At 42.7% G+C, this 19,853-nt stretch overlaps 1 protein-coding gene across 2 annotated transcripts in view; it reads left to right on the top strand.

Annotated features, from left to right (window-relative positions):
• The window catches only part of tle5 (TLE family member 5, transcriptional modulator), a 43,783-nt gene that overhangs the window by 3,142 nt on the left and 20,788 nt on the right, over window positions 1-19,853 (top strand). For both annotated transcript variants that reach the window (XM_034583834.1, XM_034583835.1), the window contains exons 2-3: window positions 16,289-16,377; window positions 19,254-19,317. In XM_034583834.1, coding sequence (XP_034439725.1) covers window positions 16,289-16,377; window positions 19,254-19,317 — 153 coding nt within the window. The remainder of the gene's footprint in view (window positions 1-16,288; window positions 16,378-19,253; window positions 19,318-19,853) is intronic.

Raw genomic sequence — 19,853 nt, 5'->3', positions numbered from 1 at the left:
TTTAACATATCTCTTCACTGGTGCTGCAGCAGGTTCAGTCTTAATCCACCACAACCAGTTATTTACAACCCCCCACAAATACACCTGTGTACTCACTGCCCGCCCTCTCCCATGGCTTTAAATATACATGCATTCTACATATACATTTCCTCTGCAAATCTCACTTCTCTTCTGCAGCTGCTGTCACAGGGGCCTGAGGATGGGGAGAATGTGTGACACCCATATAGATATGAGTGTCAAAAGATAAGAAGGTGGAGGATGAGAGAGTAACAGCACTGCGTCATAATGACAGATGATAGAGCTCTCAAACTGACTCAGTCACCGCCGAGTCTGCCTTCGTTTTATTTTCCTTTGTTCATCCTGTAGTAACGTTAGTGTTTAAGTTCCTGACTAGCATACGAAGGGAACAGAAGCATTACATTTTCACAGCGGATATGCACAATCGAGGATTCTCTCATGTATGATGCATCTAATTTACAGCAGCGGAGGACTTGCAGGGGGAAATGGTGGCGGTGGTGATGATGTGTGGTCACATTGCATTAAAATACTGTTAAATCTTTTCCTGTGTGAATGATTCACACATAAAAAATTTCCACTTGGATGGCTGTGATGTCTTTTCAGAGATGCACAGTGTGGGTTTGTACCATTATTGGAGTTTAACGTTTTGTTTTGGTCATATTGGTGCATATTGTTTGTTCTAAAGTCATCATGCACATTGTTAGCGCTTACTTCTTATATATATTTTTTGGATTTATGTTCTTTAGGATTATGTTGTTTTTATAATATCCAAAGAACACAGATGACAAATTATTATCATCGTGCCACGGTTTTTATATTCATTACACTCCACAATAGCTACACACTAAAACTAACAATGCGAGCAGAGCAGCAACAAGAAGGCAAAATAATGTGGGAACCCAACCTAGAATGTGGATGGTTCAGACCAAAAATTTGAAGAGATATTCTGTTTTGGTCTTGTCGACTGAGCTATCTACTGTTTAATTTTTCAACGGCATTTCTGTAAACAGGCAAAACATCGGGTCGGATTCGGACACTAAAATCAAAATCTTTGTCTGGTTTGGGTCACGCTTGTTAGTTTTTTGCAGGACTCACTCGGGTTTGGACAGAAAATTGCGGTCCAAGCTGTACCTGAACTCGCACACTGTGAACTCGTATGGAGAGAGCGGGCAGGGACAGTCGTTATTTACCCATTGGAAGCCCAAAAAGAGGAGAACCTTCACATGGGCAGCTGGTACTATTAGGCTACATCAATTGACGTGTGAACTGACAAAGTGAACACTGTAAGCAGACTTCCTGATTACAGAAAGGAAATTATTTAAACAGCATTTATTTTTAAATGATTCTGTCCAAGCTTTTTGATTCATATAAGTGGTCATCACTCAAGTGGTCCCACTGTATGACCCATTGAGATAGACCAAGGTTAAACGGGGATTCATGTGTCTTTTTCGGCATTTTAATCCACTGTCACGGGTTGAGGGCACAGTTCATTGGTTTAGGAGAAAAAACTCGTTTGATAGTGGCTGACCCAGTTGATAGCATTTGCCATATTGTTTGGGTGTTGATTAATCCTAATGCAGCTTCAACAAAACTGACTACGGCGTGAAAGTGGAGCAACAGAAAGGCCTGGTGCCAAAGCCGAAGCACACCACACGTAATATGGAGGCGAAATCTCGCAAGTCCTCTGAGCCTGTGCTTGAGATGGCCACAGGTTGCACACACGCACACACGCACACAGACACACAGACACACTCCCTCCTCCTCCTCCTACTTGTCTCCCTTTATCATGCGTTTCCTCCCAGATCTGATGTAGTGGTGGGAGGGTCAGGGGCAGAGGGTGCACAGGCATTATTAAGCCCACTTGAATTAACAGAACAGCCCCCAGCCTTTCCTCTAAAGCCTCCAGCTGGGGGGAGCTTAATCCCCATGGTCCCCTGTCTCGCCCATTAAACAAACCCCCCCCACCCCTGCTCCGTGGCTCTGCTGCAAACGCACACACACGTGTTTGTGTGTGAGCGGAAGGCCTGGCAGTGTGTGTGTTTGTGGGTGCACTGGACATTAATGCGTTCACATAGACACATACAGAAGAAAACATGAGTGCGACATTAGAACACACAAACATACACCTTTGTGCTACTCTCTGCTGGTAATTATTGCTCTAGTACATGCATAGAAATAGAAGGGATTTTCCCTTTCACCCATACATCAACAACAAGGAGACACACACACACACACAGACATTCTTACCAGCCTCAAGGGTCTTATCTGCCTTTTTTGTAGCTGGGGAACAAATTGAATGTGGGTCTTGACACACGCAGGCCAGCAGATGTCTGGGTCGTTAAGGTTAGGCCAACTGATTAGCATGACAAACAGAGCGCCTCCACCAAAACACTCCCACTCCGCAGGAGGCCCTGCTTTTGAGTGGCGGAGTTGAGGCCATGGGTCACAGGTGATGTTGATTTTTGTAGAAGGCCACAGTGCATGATTGTCAAAATGCTTTGGGGTTGGTTGAAAAGGAGGGGTGTAGACTGGTGCAGCCCTTCTCTTGTTGAACACACACAGGCACTGACTTGGACTCAAGATGATACATGTGAATACACATTCAAATACGCTGTCTGACTTATTGCTCCTTTATACTGAGGACCTTTGTACCCCAGTGTAAAGTGTCTCCCAATTTTTCCGAGGGGGTGCATTTTATTCCTTTTTGAGGCAGTGTCAGTAGACAGATGACAGGAAATGAGGGAGAGAGAAACACAACAGAGCTTTCGAAACAAACTGGTGATGTTGCAGTCACAGGTAATTGAAGAAGTGATGCAAATTTGAACCAAAACACAGGAAAATCATTGAGATAACCAACTCGGTTGCCATTAAACCACTGAAAAAGATGCTGTAATGAGATTAAAAGAGAGCCAAGCAACATTTATGGGGGAAATGTGAAGTTTTTAATTCACATGCTTCATAATAATAGTAATAACTTTATTTGTATAGCACTTTTCAATACAAGTAACAAAAGTGCTTGTACAACAAGTAGTATGAAGGTCACAGATTCAAAACATTTCATTTGAGATACAGATAATAAAAGGCTGACATCATTCGATTAAGCTTTTTTATTAGAGCTGTATCTTAAGAAGAGAGATAAAACATGGTAACCGACTTCTGTTAGTCTAATCTCTTCTGGCGGACCGTTCCAAAGTGTAGGGGCCCTCATGGCAAAAACTCTATCTCCTTTGTATTTCAGCCTAGACTTTGAAAGGCTAGCAAACGTCTTACCAGAGGATCTCAGACTGCGTCCTGGCTCGTAGGGAGATAAAGGGTCTGAACTACAGGGAGGGGCCAGCACATGCCTGGCTTTAAAAGTGATGAAAAGAATTTTAAAATAAACAGTCAGCAAGTGCAAGGATGCTAAAACAGGGGTGATATGGTACATTTTAGGGTTTGTTTTAAAAGCTGAGCAGGAGCATTCTGGACTAAATGTAGACATTCGATTGATTTTTGAGTAAGCCCACTATAAAGGGAGTTACAGTAGTTGAGGCGAGAGGAATTATTTTCTTCCAGGTCTGTATGTGAGATAAAAGATTTAACCATGGCTATGTTTCTTAAATGATAAAAACATGATCGCACAACCTTCCTAATGTGGGATCCGATGCTCAGGTTTTGGTCAAAGACCACACCCAGATTTCTAGCTGAGGACTTGGTAAATGGGGCTAGTTCACCGAGGTTTGCCGTGATATCATCCGTGCTGTAGGTGGGACCAAATACAATTATCAGATTTGGAGAGGTTTAGTTGGAGAAAGGCATCCGGTGTTTAATTTCAGTAGGCACTTGTGGCGAGTTTCAATGTTTGATTGGTCATTAGGACTGATTGGAATGTAGAGCCTAGTGTCATCAGCATAGCAGTGACCAAGTACATCATGATTTATTCATGAGGCTGATTCAATTGCACTTTGACAGATTTTACTTTTCAGGATACAGCAAGCCAAGATTACAAATGCTCATGCAGTATTTCAACTTACTTCCACTCATTTTTCATACTCTACTGTTAAAGTAGCACATACACCAATAAGCCACATCACTAAAACCAGTTACAGGTTTTAATGTTGTTCCAGATCCGTGTACACAACACTCAAAGTGCAGGATATAGTCTATAATGGACACAGAGAGTGAATGCGGCTTTGAGTGTCTGCATACATCGGCATTACAGACAACATGGCCATAAAGTTTGGCCTTTAGACTCAGGGTTGGAACTGCAATATATGGCAATATGAAATATATTTGTGTATTATATCATATGGTACATTATCTGAAAATCAATGAGAAAAACAATTTTTTTAATTAAAATAACCAAGACAGTCTAGGTACTTAATGATAAAAGATAATAATTGCCGACATTGTCAAAGAGCCTTTGTACAATACAGAGATAATAAAGGGATACCTACCAGCAGGATGACAAATTATCAGACTGTTTTTTTCAATATTAACTTATGCATGTCTATCACCAAACCTAAATAATGAATATTGGTCGGTTCCATTTCTTTCTGGATGTTTGAGGATCTTGGCCCTTTTCTGACCTGATAACAATCTGTCCTGAGTGATCTTAATCACAAGATCAGTTCTGAGTTCAGATGTAAATGCACACAAGTAGTATTGAAGGATGCCAGTTGAGGAGGTGGTCCTGTGATACATTCACCATCTACTTTCTCTCAGCTGTGTGAAAGCCAGTGCCGTTCCACCGCCTACCCTACTCAGCTGAAGTCTTCTGACCCACCACACTTTCACAATGAATCTTAAGTATTCATACAATTCTCAGTGTTTCACATGCATCAAATTAGCTGTCGGCCACTGCCATTATATTCACATTTACCAACACATATTTATTTTCTTCTATTTATTTTTCTTTTTTCAAAGTGACTGTGATGAATAAAAAATTATTTCAGGAGGAGCTTTGTTTGTAGCTCCCCCCCCCCCCCCCCCCCCCCCCCCCCCCCCCCCCCCCCCCCCCCCCCCCCCCCCCCCCCCCCCCCCCCCCCCCCCCCCCCCCCCCCGAGACCGTCTTTCTCTCTCTCACACAAACGCAGACAAAATGACCATATGTAAACTCAGATTGTTTAAAAACAACAATTTAATCTCTGTGAACACAAATGATGTAAAATGTATTTGCATATAGAGCAGGAAGTGAGATCTGATCACAAACCGGTCACAGGACACACATGAGGAGTTGCATTCTAATACCAGGAGTGAACTGAAGTACTGAGAGTTGGGTGGCAACTTATGATTGGATCATTCAGGACAGATGTTAATAAAATGTCTCAACAGAGTCTCTCTCCCCTTCTGTCACATTTTAGATAAGTCAGGTCAATTGTGTTGACTGAATATTAGCTTACAATTTGCAAGAATAAGGGAAATTCCCATCCCAAAGTTGTTGGAGGGAAAGTTTTGGTTAGTCTGGTTAGTTGTAGCCAAACATAAAAAGTGTAGCGTGTCCACAAGTCAAGATCCTCAGTCTCTGATTTACCGACAGCCATGTCAGTTTTCAATTGTTTTAAAACTTCTTCTCCTCTGAGAGTATCTTCGTAAAGCTAGGTGTTTTTGGTTAACCACGTCATATGGCTTTAGGTGCAGCTATAGCGAAATGGACACAGAGACCCATGCAGACACCCACATATGGAACCATCCTTTTGGAGTTTACAGCGTACACCAGGGCAGATTCTTGCTTGATGGAAATGCTGAATCAAAGGAACGGAAAATATGCCACCACGATATGAATAATGCAGTCTCCTGCTGGGCCAATCACTTAGAGAACATCCACCTTGAGGTTATATGTTGTGTTAGACAGAAATAACTGAAGAGAAACCCTTTATGAACTGTTTAGAATCATACAAAGTTAATGTAATTTAATAGATTTTAAGAATGCATAAACAAGAAACGGCCAAATCTTGTGCTACAGGCCAGGCCCAGGGAATACACAAGAGCCTATTGTGTGGTTTATCGTTGTCATCAGAAGAAATAAATGATGAAACACATTCATCAGAAAGGTTTTCCCGAAAAAGTTTAATATATAATCACAACAAAGCAAGTAGGGTTCCCCCCGAAACTCTGATGAAGATTTACATGCTGCATTAAATGTGCACTTCTTATTTTTCCCTCCCTTGGCTGCTTTGCCTTACATGAAGTACCGCAGCAAATTCACCAGAAAGAAGAACATGAATATAAATAAAAACAGATGTCAACTGAGTCGTACCAGGTTTTTGGTTTTGCTGCAAAAAAAATCTGCAAGAGCTATAGATGTGTGCGTGTGTGTACAGCATTTACAGGCGAGGTGTGTATATCGATGTGGGGTGGTGGCGTGTAGTATAGGCTGTCTTTTTATAAATTCATAAGCAATTGACAGCTTTGTATGTGTGGGAGGGCCTTTGTTGTCTTTATACATTATTCTCTTTCAGTGTATGTGCAGATTTGTGTGTGTGTGTGCGTGCATAACTGAAGGATGTAACGGGTGAAAAGAAAAAAGAAGAATGGTAATGAGTTTGTGCTTGTGTGTGTTTACATGTACGTTGACAACGGGCAGATGAGAGCTCATCGGTGGTTGTGTGCGTGGGAGTTTTGTGTGAGAGTGAATGCAGGGTGTGTGTGTAGTGGAGTGGCTGCATCAGTATTCAGGAGTGTGTGGGAGGTGGAAAGGCGGGTCGGTGGGGTTGGGGGTTACAGTCCTTCCCCAGAGCAGAACGGTGCAATGGGCTGGAACAAAGCAGCTCGACAGGGGGCTGCCTGATTGGGTCGCCTTGGCCAGGGCCCCTAGACCTGCCAAAACGCGCGGCACTGCACCAGTCCAGACAAGAGAATTAGCTGTTCTGTTTGTGTGCCCAAGAGCAGAGCGGCCTCGAATGGAACAATACGTCACCTCATCCCCACCAAGATCCCATTCAGACACCCGCAGGATTCACAGTACGGCCATGAAAACCTCCCTCGCTCAGCCTGTTAGTTCAGCAGGGGGGAAGTATGTCCACTGTGAGGCAAGCCCGACTTCTATCATGTTGTATTCAGAATACATGGCTGGCAGGTCTTGGCACCCCACTGGTCCCAACTGCAACTAGTTCCATCGATTTAGAAAATGCTTCACATTTGAACAGTTATAATTCAGGCTTATTTAATTTCTGCAACCTTAATTAGACACAGACCACAAGTATAATTTTTTTTTTAAATACTAGTAGCTGCATTGACGTGGGTTTTTCTCTAGAAGAAGATTGTAATGTTATAAACTATTCTGCTAGGATTATATACATTTATTTGGGCGATGCTTTGAGTAGCATTGTGTTTTTCTGTAGTCCTCAGCATTGATGTATGGGCATGCTTGAAAGTGATTAGTTCATAGATTGTGTAATAAGAAAAACAGGTTGTTGTTTTTCCACAGGAACACAGTGAAAAATGAAGCCCATGAGCACTATGTCTTAAACAGATAACTCTGCTTCACACAAAATATCATTGGTAATAATCAAGTGTTTTAACCTGCAAGTTTCTTATCCTCTCATAGCCATTTGACAAAGTAACCTTTCTTAATGAATTTTATTTTGGTTGCGTCTGTAGACAGCTCAGTCTGTTTTCTTCAGATTTTCTTCCTGGTTTATTTCTGCACTTAAAAAAGCCAGGAGCGTTAACATCTCATTTTCACTCATCATTAATTTATATCCTCTTCGGCAGCAGAACATGTTTCAGCAGCCTCCAAAAATCCTGCAGGTTAAACTGGACCAACCAAACTGTAAGTCCCATTAGGCCTGTAAGACTAAATGGAAACTCAATAATGACAAAAGTGAATGCAAGCTGAAATTCTGTTTACGTCCTCGTCCCTGCACTCCCGATCAGTCGCTATGTGAATTGGACATCCTTGTTTCACAAATTAAAACGTAAGATCTATTTCCACTCATTCTGACTTAGAGGAATAGTGTAGGTTGAGGGGGCATCACTATTGCTGACATTCTGAACATGGCCTAAAACATGCTGATATTTCATTACACTGCAGCATGGTGTAAAGATTACATTGGGACTCATTAGCTTCTAATCAAAATTAAATGACTTAGATTGGAATCATGGGAAAAAATAGCACTAACTTTTAAAACTTGTAAACTGCACACGCACAAGAACTTTAGTACCTTCGCCTCAGTTGAGCAAATTAAACAGAAATTCCCTGGTGTTTGCTGCATGCCGGCGCTACAGCTTTCTGCTTTCATTATCCACTTATTTGTTGCGAACTTTGGGACTAATCTTCCTTCCCTCCCTCCCTGTCTTTCCTTCTTCGCAGAGTGTTGTAAGTAATAACCTTGGTTTTTACAAGCAGGCATCAATCATCTGAACAACTGTACTGGGTGTAATCTTAAAGCCCCCCTTCTGCGAGGCTGGCTTTAATCTCAGCCATGGTCTCCAAACCCACAGCCATGTCAGCCTCACCACTTTCCCCACTCTTGACAAATTGCCCATTTCCCTTGGCTTTGCAATCTCGGCACTCTTTTCCTGTGTGTATGTGTGTTGTGTTATAGAATGCCTTCCCCCACCTTTTGGTGTGTGTGTGTGTGTGTGTGTGTGTGTGTGTGTGTGTGTGTGTGTGTGTGTGTGTGTGTGTGTGTGTGTGTGTGTGTGTGTGTGTGTGTGTGTGTGTGTGTGTGTGTGTGTGTGTGTGTGTGTGTGTGTTAAGGTAGGCTCATTTTGTGCATCTGTGTTTTCAGGGTAGTGTGCCTGAAGTGTCATGTTTGTGTGTGTTTGTAGTGTGCGCTTGGCTGACTCTGTGCAGGAGGTCAAGATAGTTCTGCAGAGTGGGAAGAGAGGGCGAGCCACGCCAAGCCTGTGTTTGCAAGGGCACTTCACTCGAAGTGATAAAAGTAGAGTAATCCCCTTTAAAGCGTCTTAACGAGGTCAAATCTGTTGGGCTGCAGGGGGGAAGTGTGTGTGTGTTTGTGTGTTGTGGGGATAACACTGCAGAAATGGGGGTAAGCCTTAGCTTGGTTCGTGAGAGATAATAATCAAAATCAAATTCCTGGCCCAAACAGGATTACGCTCTCCTCGCGTTCTAAAGCCCCTGTCCTGAGTGGCTGAAGACACAATCCTATTCCTCAGCCTCTCCTCATTTTCTCTCTCACACACACACACACACACACACACACACACACACACACACACACACACACACACACACACACACACACACACACACACACACAGAGCAGCAGCTAACGTAGCAAGGTTCGCTTGGCCCAGACTGAGTTGGCCGGGGTGAGCCTGGATGCAGGCCAGTTAGGCTGTCCCTCTCTCAGATCACTGGGCACATAGGCTTTATTCCAAACACTAATCCGGGATATTTAGATGGAATTGTTTGGTTGGAGCTATTCTTAGATGGAGGATGTGATCTTGTTTGATGCTGGTGTATTAGCAAAAGGCTTAAGCCCTCAACGTCTGGCTTGGTGAATAATGTCATGATGGATTTTTTTTCTTCTAAGTGGTTTGCTTACATGTTAAACAAATACTCCACTTGTTGTGTTCACCAACTGACATAATTATCTCCTAATAGTGTGAATTCTCATATATTCATATATTTTGAAAGAAATGTACTGGAGTTGTCACGTTGCAGAGCAGAGTTAAGATGAATTATTCCAAATGTATTGTGGGAAGCCTTCATAACCAAACAACAATTTCTAAAGTTGCCCTCAGCACTTCCCACAAAGGCATTTATCTAAACCTTATTCTTACTGCACTCACACCAAACACTAATTTACCCCTACAATTTCTAATCTCTGCACCAAACTCAACTGAAATAGGCTAATGATTATTTGTGCTTCAACAGAAATACTTTCCTCTGTGTTTTCAGTCATTTAGAAAACACATTATCCTTGAATAATAATGCGTCTCCATCTATCCTCCGCACTAAAACTGGGCAATGGGAGTCTGTGATGGACAGAAGAGGCGGATGGCTCAAATAGCATCCTTGGGACTGTTGCTATGGAGCAAACAGACAAACTGGCGTTGAAAAAATAGGCCAACTGTTCATCAGCGCAGATCTTCTACATTCATTTAAAAGTGGGAGTGAGATAACATCCAGTCATTAGTGAGTGATTACAATGCCAAGACTCTATCCCTGCCCCCAACACACACACACACACACACACACACACACACACACACACACACACACACACACACACACACACACCCCTCACTCATGCAAACACTCCGACTGAGATGTAAACAGTCAGGCAGTGCTCCAGGAAATACAATCCCCACACTGCCACTACCCTCAGGCAGGATTTATACTGAGGAGGATGTTGTGTGTGTGTGTGTGTGTGTGTGTGTGTGTGTGTGTGTGTGTGTGTGTGTGTGTGTGTGTGTGTGTGTGTGTGTGTGTGTGTGTGTGTGTGTGTGTGTGTGTGTGTGTGTGTGTGTGTGTGTGTGTGTGTGTGTGTGTGTATGTGTGTGTGTGTGTTGTATTTTTATCTAAATACTCCACTGGATATGCGTACTGTATTCATGTATTGTTGGTGTGTCTAATCGCTGTGTTGTGGTCTGTGTTAAAAAACCCACACCGCACCCTGAAACTACCTCCTCGACTGATCATAGAGCAGAATCGGCCTAAGCCTGATTCTTATTTAAAATAGACATTATGGTTCACAGTAGATTTCACATGGATTGGACCGGATGATGAGGCCAGGGAGGGGAAGAGTTAGTGTGTGTGTGTGTGTGTGTGTGTGTGTGTGTGTGTGTGTGTGTGTACTCGTTAGGAGGGGGTGACGAATAGTGGGCTTTGGGTTGGTGGGTGGGGGATGGGGGTGGGGCAGCAATTTCCTGAAACGATGAATCCCATTTATTCGCCGAAGACTGTCTCAATTGCCTCACCAGCGCACAAAGCTTTTTAATGCTTTAATTACGTCTCAAAGGAGCAGGGCAGAATCAAATTAGAGATTGTCCTACATTTAGGTGCCGTGTGTGTGTGCTTGCATGTAGGTTTATGTGTGTGTAATATGCAAATTCAGCAAGTGATGGAGTTCGGGTGTGTGTGTGTGGGCTGTTGTGTCCTTGTGTGTGATTCATGGCCGTGAATATTTGTTCCTCTGGCAGCCAAGCATCATACATTGAGGTTTATCACACCCTACACACAGATGCACACACACCTATTCACTGTCTCTCTTTTGCTGTATCACACCCATATCTTTCTCTGTCACATTCACACTGTCTCGGCTGTTCCGGTGTAATGCCCAAAAATTACAGACACTCATACACATTCACATGTACATTAGCCAAGCCTTTCTCTCTTGCACAAACACATTTTCACACACACAGCGTGCAGGCACCTTTTTTGTCACAGCAGATGGCATGTGTCACAATATTACGGCAGTATTTCATTAACATTATGGGCATCCATCTGTTGTGGGCTCTCAGGCCCCCATAGAGCACCTTGTTTTGGTCACTGACAGAGAGCGAGAGATAATAAACATTGTTAGCTGTGTGTATTGCATGGAGCTGGGAGAGGCCCGCATAGTCTTGAGTGTGTGGTGGTGAAAGAATGAGGGCAGCCATGTGAAAATCGTCCTTCAAACTCCTGTACTTGGCTCAATATTGCATCTAGGATTTAGGTGAGATTGACTGAGAATTGCTGGCATTGCATGGCATTGCGCAATCGCCTTTTTTTTTTTTTACATGATTAGCAAAACAAAAAAACTAATAAGACTGGTGTTTGACTGCTATGGCGAACTGTCCTGCCTGCTGACGGGAAGGGTTCTCTGATGTGTTTTGGTCACAAAACTATGGATTAAATTATCCCCGTCCCCTTCTCATTCTGTTAGCAGAGTGTACCACAATATCACCTCCAACTGCCAGCCAACCGCGGCCACATTTGAGCTGGGGTCGGTAAAAACATTGTGATGTACTGTATGTTAGGCCATTTCCAGACATGAACTCCAGAAAACGTCAAGACAATGTCATCCTATCTTTCTCTGGAGTTTGCCTTTAGTAGGCGATTTTGCGGTCTGACGCATTCACACCAACAGAAAAATCTTGAGTTTTTAGGCAAGAGGTGGCACGGCATGCAGTAGGCGAGATGTAGTGTATTAACTCCACTGCAGTAATTTCATGTTTTTGTTTACAGTTTATCAACACTGGCTTAGACCCTTTATCAACAAAAGCTCTTGAATTTCCCTTTTTTTTTTTAAAAACCCACTTCATCCTCTGCCCTTAATGAAGACTCTTTTGCTTCAATGAGAGGGTTGCCATTGTGATCATTCAGCCCATCAGAAGTACTAAAATACAAAATAAAGTGCAGAGTATAAAAAAAGCACAAACGGCAGCTGATGAGCATTAACAATCCATAAGACTGAACTTTGCAAGAAAAACTTAACCACACCAAATGACATTTAGAAACATCTTCAAAGGTTTGGAGTCACAGCGGGGCTGATAAGCAGCAGGTACACAAGACAGCATGTCTCCGGAAATAAAAAAGCAATTCAGCTTTGTGAGAAAACAGTACAATGTCTCGTCAAAAACAAAAACTGCTTTGCAAGTTAAATTTTTTTCAGAGCATCACCAGATCAAAAATCAAACACAGCTCTGACAAACCACAGATCTGGTGGTTACACGTACAGAAATAAGTTATTCATCCAAATATGATTTACCCTACAAACACATAATCTTGCATATACAAAACACCAATTCAGTGTTCCTGTGTTTGTCACAGGCATACTTATAACAGTTAACTGTCTTTGTCTAATTTAACTCAGCCCCTGTGACTGTTTGACAAAGAAAGACAGAGTCGACAAAGTAGTTCTGCAACAGTCACATATGTTTGACTGTGTACAAAGGTCAATCATCACTCCAGTTATACTTTGTAATAATATTTTAACAATTCAGTCACCTCAGGCAGGTTTCAGCCAGCTAGCCAGTTGTAAACGTGTCACTTAGCAGCCTGCATATAAAAGCTCTGTTACCAACTGTAACAAAAACTATAAAGATCACAACTAAGTATAAATCATAGTGGTTGTTTGGGATTTGAGACCATTAACATATCCATGATAGGTCCACAGCAATTTAAATCATTACCAGTTAACAAACACATTGACCGTAGATTCAGGTGTGGACAAGTGTGTGGAGTTTTCATACATGTTTGATCCAGTCAGATGTGGTTTGTCAGTCTAATTTAGTCAAGTAGTGGCGCTGTAGTTTTTGAGCATGTAGTATGCAGGATAGAAAGGTTATCAACACGCCCTCTCCCTCCCTGTGAATTCACTGGACAATGACCATCAGATCAATCTGACTTTAATTAGTTAGTTAGCTTGTGTGTATATATATATATATATATATATATATCATCAGCACAGAATCATAATTAGTTCTAGAAAACTTACTGGTGCTCTAATGTTGCAAGTCTATTTACAACATAGCATACTTTTATCCATATCCAAAATGAGTGAACTTCGTGGTCACTCATTGGCGTCGTGTCCACATTTCTTACAGGTATCCTGTGTGAGAGGGCAAACAAGTATGTGTCCTTTGTTCCTCGTCTTTCAGAAACGCACACGTGGCTCAGCCGGAGTACGTCTCCACTTCCCACCTCCACTAGCACAATCTTAGGGAGCTGGCAGTTTCTGATAATACTGATTTGGACAAATGCCTTCTCCAGGGGATGTCTGACTCAGTTCAGGGTTGCAGTACATGTTTTAACGCCATATTTTACTTTTCTCTTCCACTTCTAGAATTACTAACAGATTGAACTAAACTCATACATTTTTGTTTAATCAGAAAGATTATTGTCTTCATTCATAAAAGTCCTAGTATGCCCTTATTGGCCTTTGTTTTTATGATGTTCTGACTTCTTTTCCCTGTCTTTGTCCTGCTCTGTCTTCTCTGCCTCCCTCTTTATTCCCTGTGGAACAGGATGCCCGACCGGGGGCTGTTGACTAAGAGAAACTTTGGTATTTTAATGTTTGCATACTGTGCTACACAGGGAGGAAATTGGATCTAGGGCAACAACTCTAACCTGCAGCACTGGGGGCAACCTGTGTGCAGACGCACACACACTAACCCATACACGCACGTATTAGAAACTTTACAAGTGCAAGGAGTGAGTTGCACGGCTGCCTGTAGCTAAGTGTGTCGTGTTGACACAGGCTCTGCGTGGCACAGAGCCATATAGCCAAGCTGTTGTTTGCTGAGTTTGGTCCATGCCACACTGGCTGGAGAGATAATGGAAAAGGTTACTGTGCTTTACTGTCTCTGAGCAGCAGCTCGGTCTGTGTGGATTGGGAGTTTCTGTGTGTGGTAGCAGCATGATAATGTCAGCACTTCTCATGACATTTGAACGTGTAATGGCTGAGGTCACTGTGCTTGTCCCTACGTTTTTTAAATGTTCTTCTAACTGTTAGCCTTTCTCTTCAAACCTTAATGTTCCAGAATTCCCCATGTGTAGATATTTTTGTACCTAATCTGAATATTTAAATGAATGCCCAAATGGAAACCACCATGAATTTGTCTGTACCCTAGGAAGGTTTTGTAAGAATCCATCCCCAACCTTAAACATGTAAGAGTGGAGCACTGGCCTGCTGAGCCTCAAAGCATAAAAAAAGAAATCAGCCTTTGAAGCCAGAGGTCTATGGACTACAACCTGAAGCAAGTCCTGTTGCTTAGCATATTCTCTGGCCATGGTTCTGTGAATGCGAAACAGCCTGTTTGTAGTTAAAAATGAAGTCTGAGCGACATGCCGGGGGGAGCGGTAGTACAAAGTGACAGGTCATTCCTAACAGCAGCAGGCTAGTTTCCCGTAAGTGCTGCAATCAGATTTCTGATGGTTTTTTATGCCTGCTCAATCATAGTGGGAAAATGTCGATTTTTTTTTTTTTTTTTTTTTTTTTTTTTTTTTCTTCTTCTTTTTTTCTCCCCCCACCTGACCCATTATGCAGCCTGCTGAGAAATAATGAGATTTTGTCCCCTATTTGGGTTGATGCTTGCTGTGCTCTAACACACAGCCAGGCCATCCACCGCTGCTTGGGGAATGTAAGTGTGGACAGAATTACAATAAGGGCGAATAGCAACATTCATGCTAGGTGATTGAATAATTTTGTAGCTGGCTGTACGAGGCACAAAAGAAGTCTTCTGATATGACATGGGTGGTATTTGGTGCAGTTTTATCCAAGAACATATATTTAAGTGACTACAGCAGATTTGTCCACTGGGGGGAATTTTTTACTTTGTCTTTAATACAAAGGCATAATGTCTGTGCTGATTGCAATATTGGATTTATTGGACTCTTTACACATTTTTAGTTCATCAGTTTGTCATATATGTTCTAAATTGTAGAATTATGATTTGCTTATTTCATATAAATTACTTTAAAGAAAATTTACAATAATATTATTAATAAAAGATATTTAGTTTACTTATACTTTAGAATAAAATATTACCAGTATCCCTGACTCTTGCTCCACACATGCCTTACAACAGGCACTGCTTATGTTATGTTTCAATGTGGAAAAGAGGCAGATGATGTCAAACTGACAATTTAGGAGACAATTTATTTCGAGCTAAATCTTTTCAACACATCAAAGTGCTCAACACAGTCTCAACCAAGTTCCCTGTAATATATTTGTCATGTGTGTTACCGACCTTATTTAAACAAGAATGATTCATTCTAGCCTGAGTAAGTAAGTTTACTTAATGCACCCAAACTGAGTGTTGGAATACAATAAGGAATGATGAAACACTAACACACAGCGGATTATAAGTTTGACGCACTCCTGTGTCATCAATCACTTTGCTGTTATGGCTTACAACATATGCTATTGTTCATAACGGCCGTGGGTAATAACTCTTAAGGTTGTAAAGACGCTGCCAATGCCGGAGCAAGGACAGCGAGCGTCTGGGTTATGTCTATAGAAGGTTAAATATGGGAGTGTCAACATCCATTTATGGCTAATTGGGGCTGTGTGGGGTTTAGATTTGAGTGCAGGCACATTATTTCGTAGTGATTGAAATATAAAACAGAGCAGTGTCTATTCAGAGGTTTAACAATCGGATAGTAACAATGGGTCCACATTTTTTATTCTTTGTGTGCACTGTTTTGTTGAGTCCTCACAGGATTGTATGTGTATGACTCCTTGTGTGTGGAAGCATACATGACAACCAATTCCAGGTTGATGTTAAGTCACTCTGCTCCCTCTCTCTGTTGCAGCCCTCCAACCTTAAAATATTGTTTCTTCTTCTTTCCTTTTGGTTCTTACGTTTTCCTCTTGTTTTTTCTCTTTGGCAGGCTTCATCGCAGCAGCTGAAATTCACAACCTCCGACTCCTGTGACAGGATCAAGGATGAGTTCCAGTTCCTCCAAGCACAATACCACAGGTGCAAACAGAAACACTATGCATACAGACATATACACACAAAACAGACTTATACCTAGTTCAATCTCGTTGACCCCTAGTTATCGATCTTGGTTTACTGCTTAAATACCGCTACAGTGCCAGAAGTCTCAGGCACCTCCAAAGTGCCTGATTTGATCTTAACCGATCGTTTTGATAGTGCTTATAAAGAGGGGGGGGACGCCACGGGGTCTGCAACTCAGCGAGAGATCCTCTTTGTGAGTCTTTGAAGGCCGCTTTCCCTCCCGAGGAGTTTGGTTTGTTTCTCTGTACCTGCTCTCCGAGAACCTTCCAGAGGCTTCCCTCTGCCGAGACAGGCGCAGGCAGATGAAAGCCTGGCATATTGTGTGCAAAATCCCTGCTCTGGTCTGATCGCTCTTGTTTGTGGAGGATTCTGAAGCTGCAATAACACCCCGTGTGTCTTCTTCCTCGCCTTTGGTTTGTGTAATTCCCACAACGGTGAGCAGCACCGTTTAACCCTCTTCAGAGAGGCAGGGCGCAGTTGAAAGAATGCCTTTTTTGTCTGAGCATACAGAACATGCATACAGTGCCTATTGACTCAGGAGGGGGGGCTGCGGGGGGGGCTTGGGAACCACAGACAGGGCTTTGTAGCGCGCTGCTGCTGCGCTGTGCTTGTCTGGTGCTGAAGCCTTTAAAAGGCAAATGTACCGCAGGCGTTCCCCCGGGTATAGTAGCAAGCATTGTAGCTGTCACAGTCTTCCTCCTCCCACCCCACCCCCTTCTCTTCTCCCCTCCCCTCATTCACATGCATAAATAGATCAGGGAATACATAAATCAAAATAAAGATGACAGCAGGAGCGATTTAGAGACGGAAGACTCGGCAATAAAACTCCATCAAAGTGTCGTTTGAGAGCAGCGGTGCAGGCCCAGGGGCTGCTGAGCACCAATCAGAGGAGGCACAAAGCCAATCCCAGGTAGGCTGGCAGCAGGGAGGCCTGTCGCCATGACAACCCACCACACAGCCTACACATGAACACAGGGATGGCAGAAAGGGTTTTATGTAGGAGGGAAGGGCAGCATTTTGAATAAGTGGAGGCTGCTCATTCACACACACGAAGAAGGCAGCAGAATAAAACTGCTCCTCACCAGCAAAAAACAACACACAAAAAAACACCCCCCCCTCCCCCAGACAGTAAAACAGGTTGGGTATCTGTTGCGTGCCATGGTGGGAACCTCCATGATCATCTCTAACCAGCAAATTGGACTGAATGTGTTTAGATTCAGGACACGCCTGATCTCCATTCCTTCTTAGAATTATTGAACGCTCATCCATAGTTGCAGACCAGTGTCTACTGAAAAATCAACTCAGTAAAACTCAGTAACTGAGTCAAATATCGGTCATGCTCCCTCAGAGTTAAATCCTTCAGATGCTTCATGCAGAGGAAGAGTTGTTTGATTTGACGTCAACAAAGAGAAACATGCAGTTAGCATCAGCTGCTATAAGGGATTATACAATAACACATTGACATTATCACACACCGGTTGACATGTTGTTTCATGCTCTTCAGGACCACTGTTTTCCTTAGGGCGAGAGAAGGACCTACTTTACAAAGATTTGTAACTTAGCAGATGTTTTGTTGATTTTGTGACAATCAAGGAAAGTAAAAACCTGTAAAGCACAATATGGGCACCTTTTACATTTGGAAAGAGATTCAGTTTAAGGCAGTCGAGTATTAGGAAGCATCATTAGAGCTGAGATGAGACATTAGGGGATGTTTCTGCCAAACAAAAACCACACAGATTCTGAATCATTAAATGATTGATTTCCAAAAATAAGTATTTCAATCAGCTGTTTCTAAACTCAGGGGCAGGATGAAAATCTTGTCAAAGGTAGGCCCACACGTGTCGTCAGTGTTGGTGCGACTGATTTATTATATTTGATCATATCTGCGATAATTACAGAAGAAGCAAAATACCGTGAGGAAAAGTAAGCTCACATTATGGTTGTGTGTTACATGGAGTTCAGTCTACCAGTTAAGACTCACAGCAATGAAGATTCAGTCAGCGCTCACTGTAATCGGGCTGTCATTCCTGCAGACAGCTTAGGAGAAATCCCAATATAAATATACACACACCAGCAGACAGGTTTGTCAGACGTACCTTAAATATAAACCTATCCACTGTGTGCATATCTTTAGTTGATCTGAGCCTTATCCAGTCCTCACATCAGATGAAGCCTTCTGAGGCCGACATGTTGTAACTGGCTGTTTCAATCAAAGACATCAAGGAGGGTTTTTTTTTTTTACTCTTGTCTTTTACACTTGACGATCAGGCTGACTTGTTGACGCGTCCCCCTTTGTCCTGTCGCCTCGCATAACTTCAGCTCTGACATGATTACAGCTAATGGCTGTCGCGGGGACTGGGCCACAGGAAATGCTCCGACACTATATTTAGACTTTTTACTTCACTGCCTCGCCTCTAATTTAGAAAGCGGAGTTTGGGCTCGACATCTCTTAGACCTCTGAGTAAGTTTGACCTCCACCTGTTAAGTGACACCATGCCAGTCTTGGTGTATACACGGGCGCTGACTAGTAAAGGTAATGATGATGATGATGATGGAGGCGGTGATGATAAAGATGGAAATAGTGGCTGAGATGATGACAACGGAGGCGGTGCTGATGACTGTGAATGTGGAGGCAGTGATGAGGGTTGAAGTGATGATGACAGTGCTGTTGGTGAAAGTGGAGGTAATGATGATGAAGGGGGGAGAAGTCATCGGGTGTCAGCACTTTAGGAGGGAGACTGTCAAGCTGACTAACAAGGTCTGACGCTGTGCTTCTCTCTCTCTCTCGCTCTCTATCTCTCTCTCTCTCTCTCTCTCTCTCTCTCTCTCAACAGTTTGAAGCTTGAGTGTGACAAGTTGGCCAGTGAGAAGTCAGAGATGCAGCGCCATTATATCATGGTAAGTGAAGAGTGTGTGTGTGTTGTGCACCAGAGGTGAACATTTCCTTTAATGTTATTTTTACCTTCTAGCTGATTTTAGACATCAACCGAAGTCAAAATAATTTCCTGAAATTTTCCAGAGTAGGTGTGTGTGAGAACGCAAATGTCTGAGTCGGTTGCTGCGGACATTTTTCCCACCATGTCAGGATATAGGCCCATGTCAGGATATAGCAGGAAAATGTCTGGAAAATTCACAGCTCGTGAGTTTAAATGTTGATGACATTTCTGACACGTCGTGGATACGAAACAAAAATAATACAAATATCTCAGGATGAAAAAGAGTCCATATTTGTAGAAGATGCTGACGAAAATGTAAACTTGGAAAGACAAAGACATTTTGGTGATAAAGGACGTTTATACATCGTGTCTGTCCTGCCTTCTACGTGCTCTACCCAGGTGCCACTCGCCTGAATGCTCTAGACATTTTCCTGTTGTTGTGAATGCGTCTCGGACATCTCCTGCTGCGCTAGTAAATTCTCTTGATGTATATTTGCA

Source organism: Hippoglossus hippoglossus, chromosome 4, assembly GCF_009819705.1.
Source record: "Hippoglossus hippoglossus isolate fHipHip1 chromosome 4, fHipHip1.pri, whole genome shotgun sequence".
Classification (NCBI taxonomy): domain Eukaryota; kingdom Metazoa; phylum Chordata; class Actinopteri; order Pleuronectiformes; family Pleuronectidae; genus Hippoglossus; species Hippoglossus hippoglossus.
Note: the sequence above shows the minus strand (reverse complement) of the source record. Positions and strands in the feature narration are given on the sequence as shown.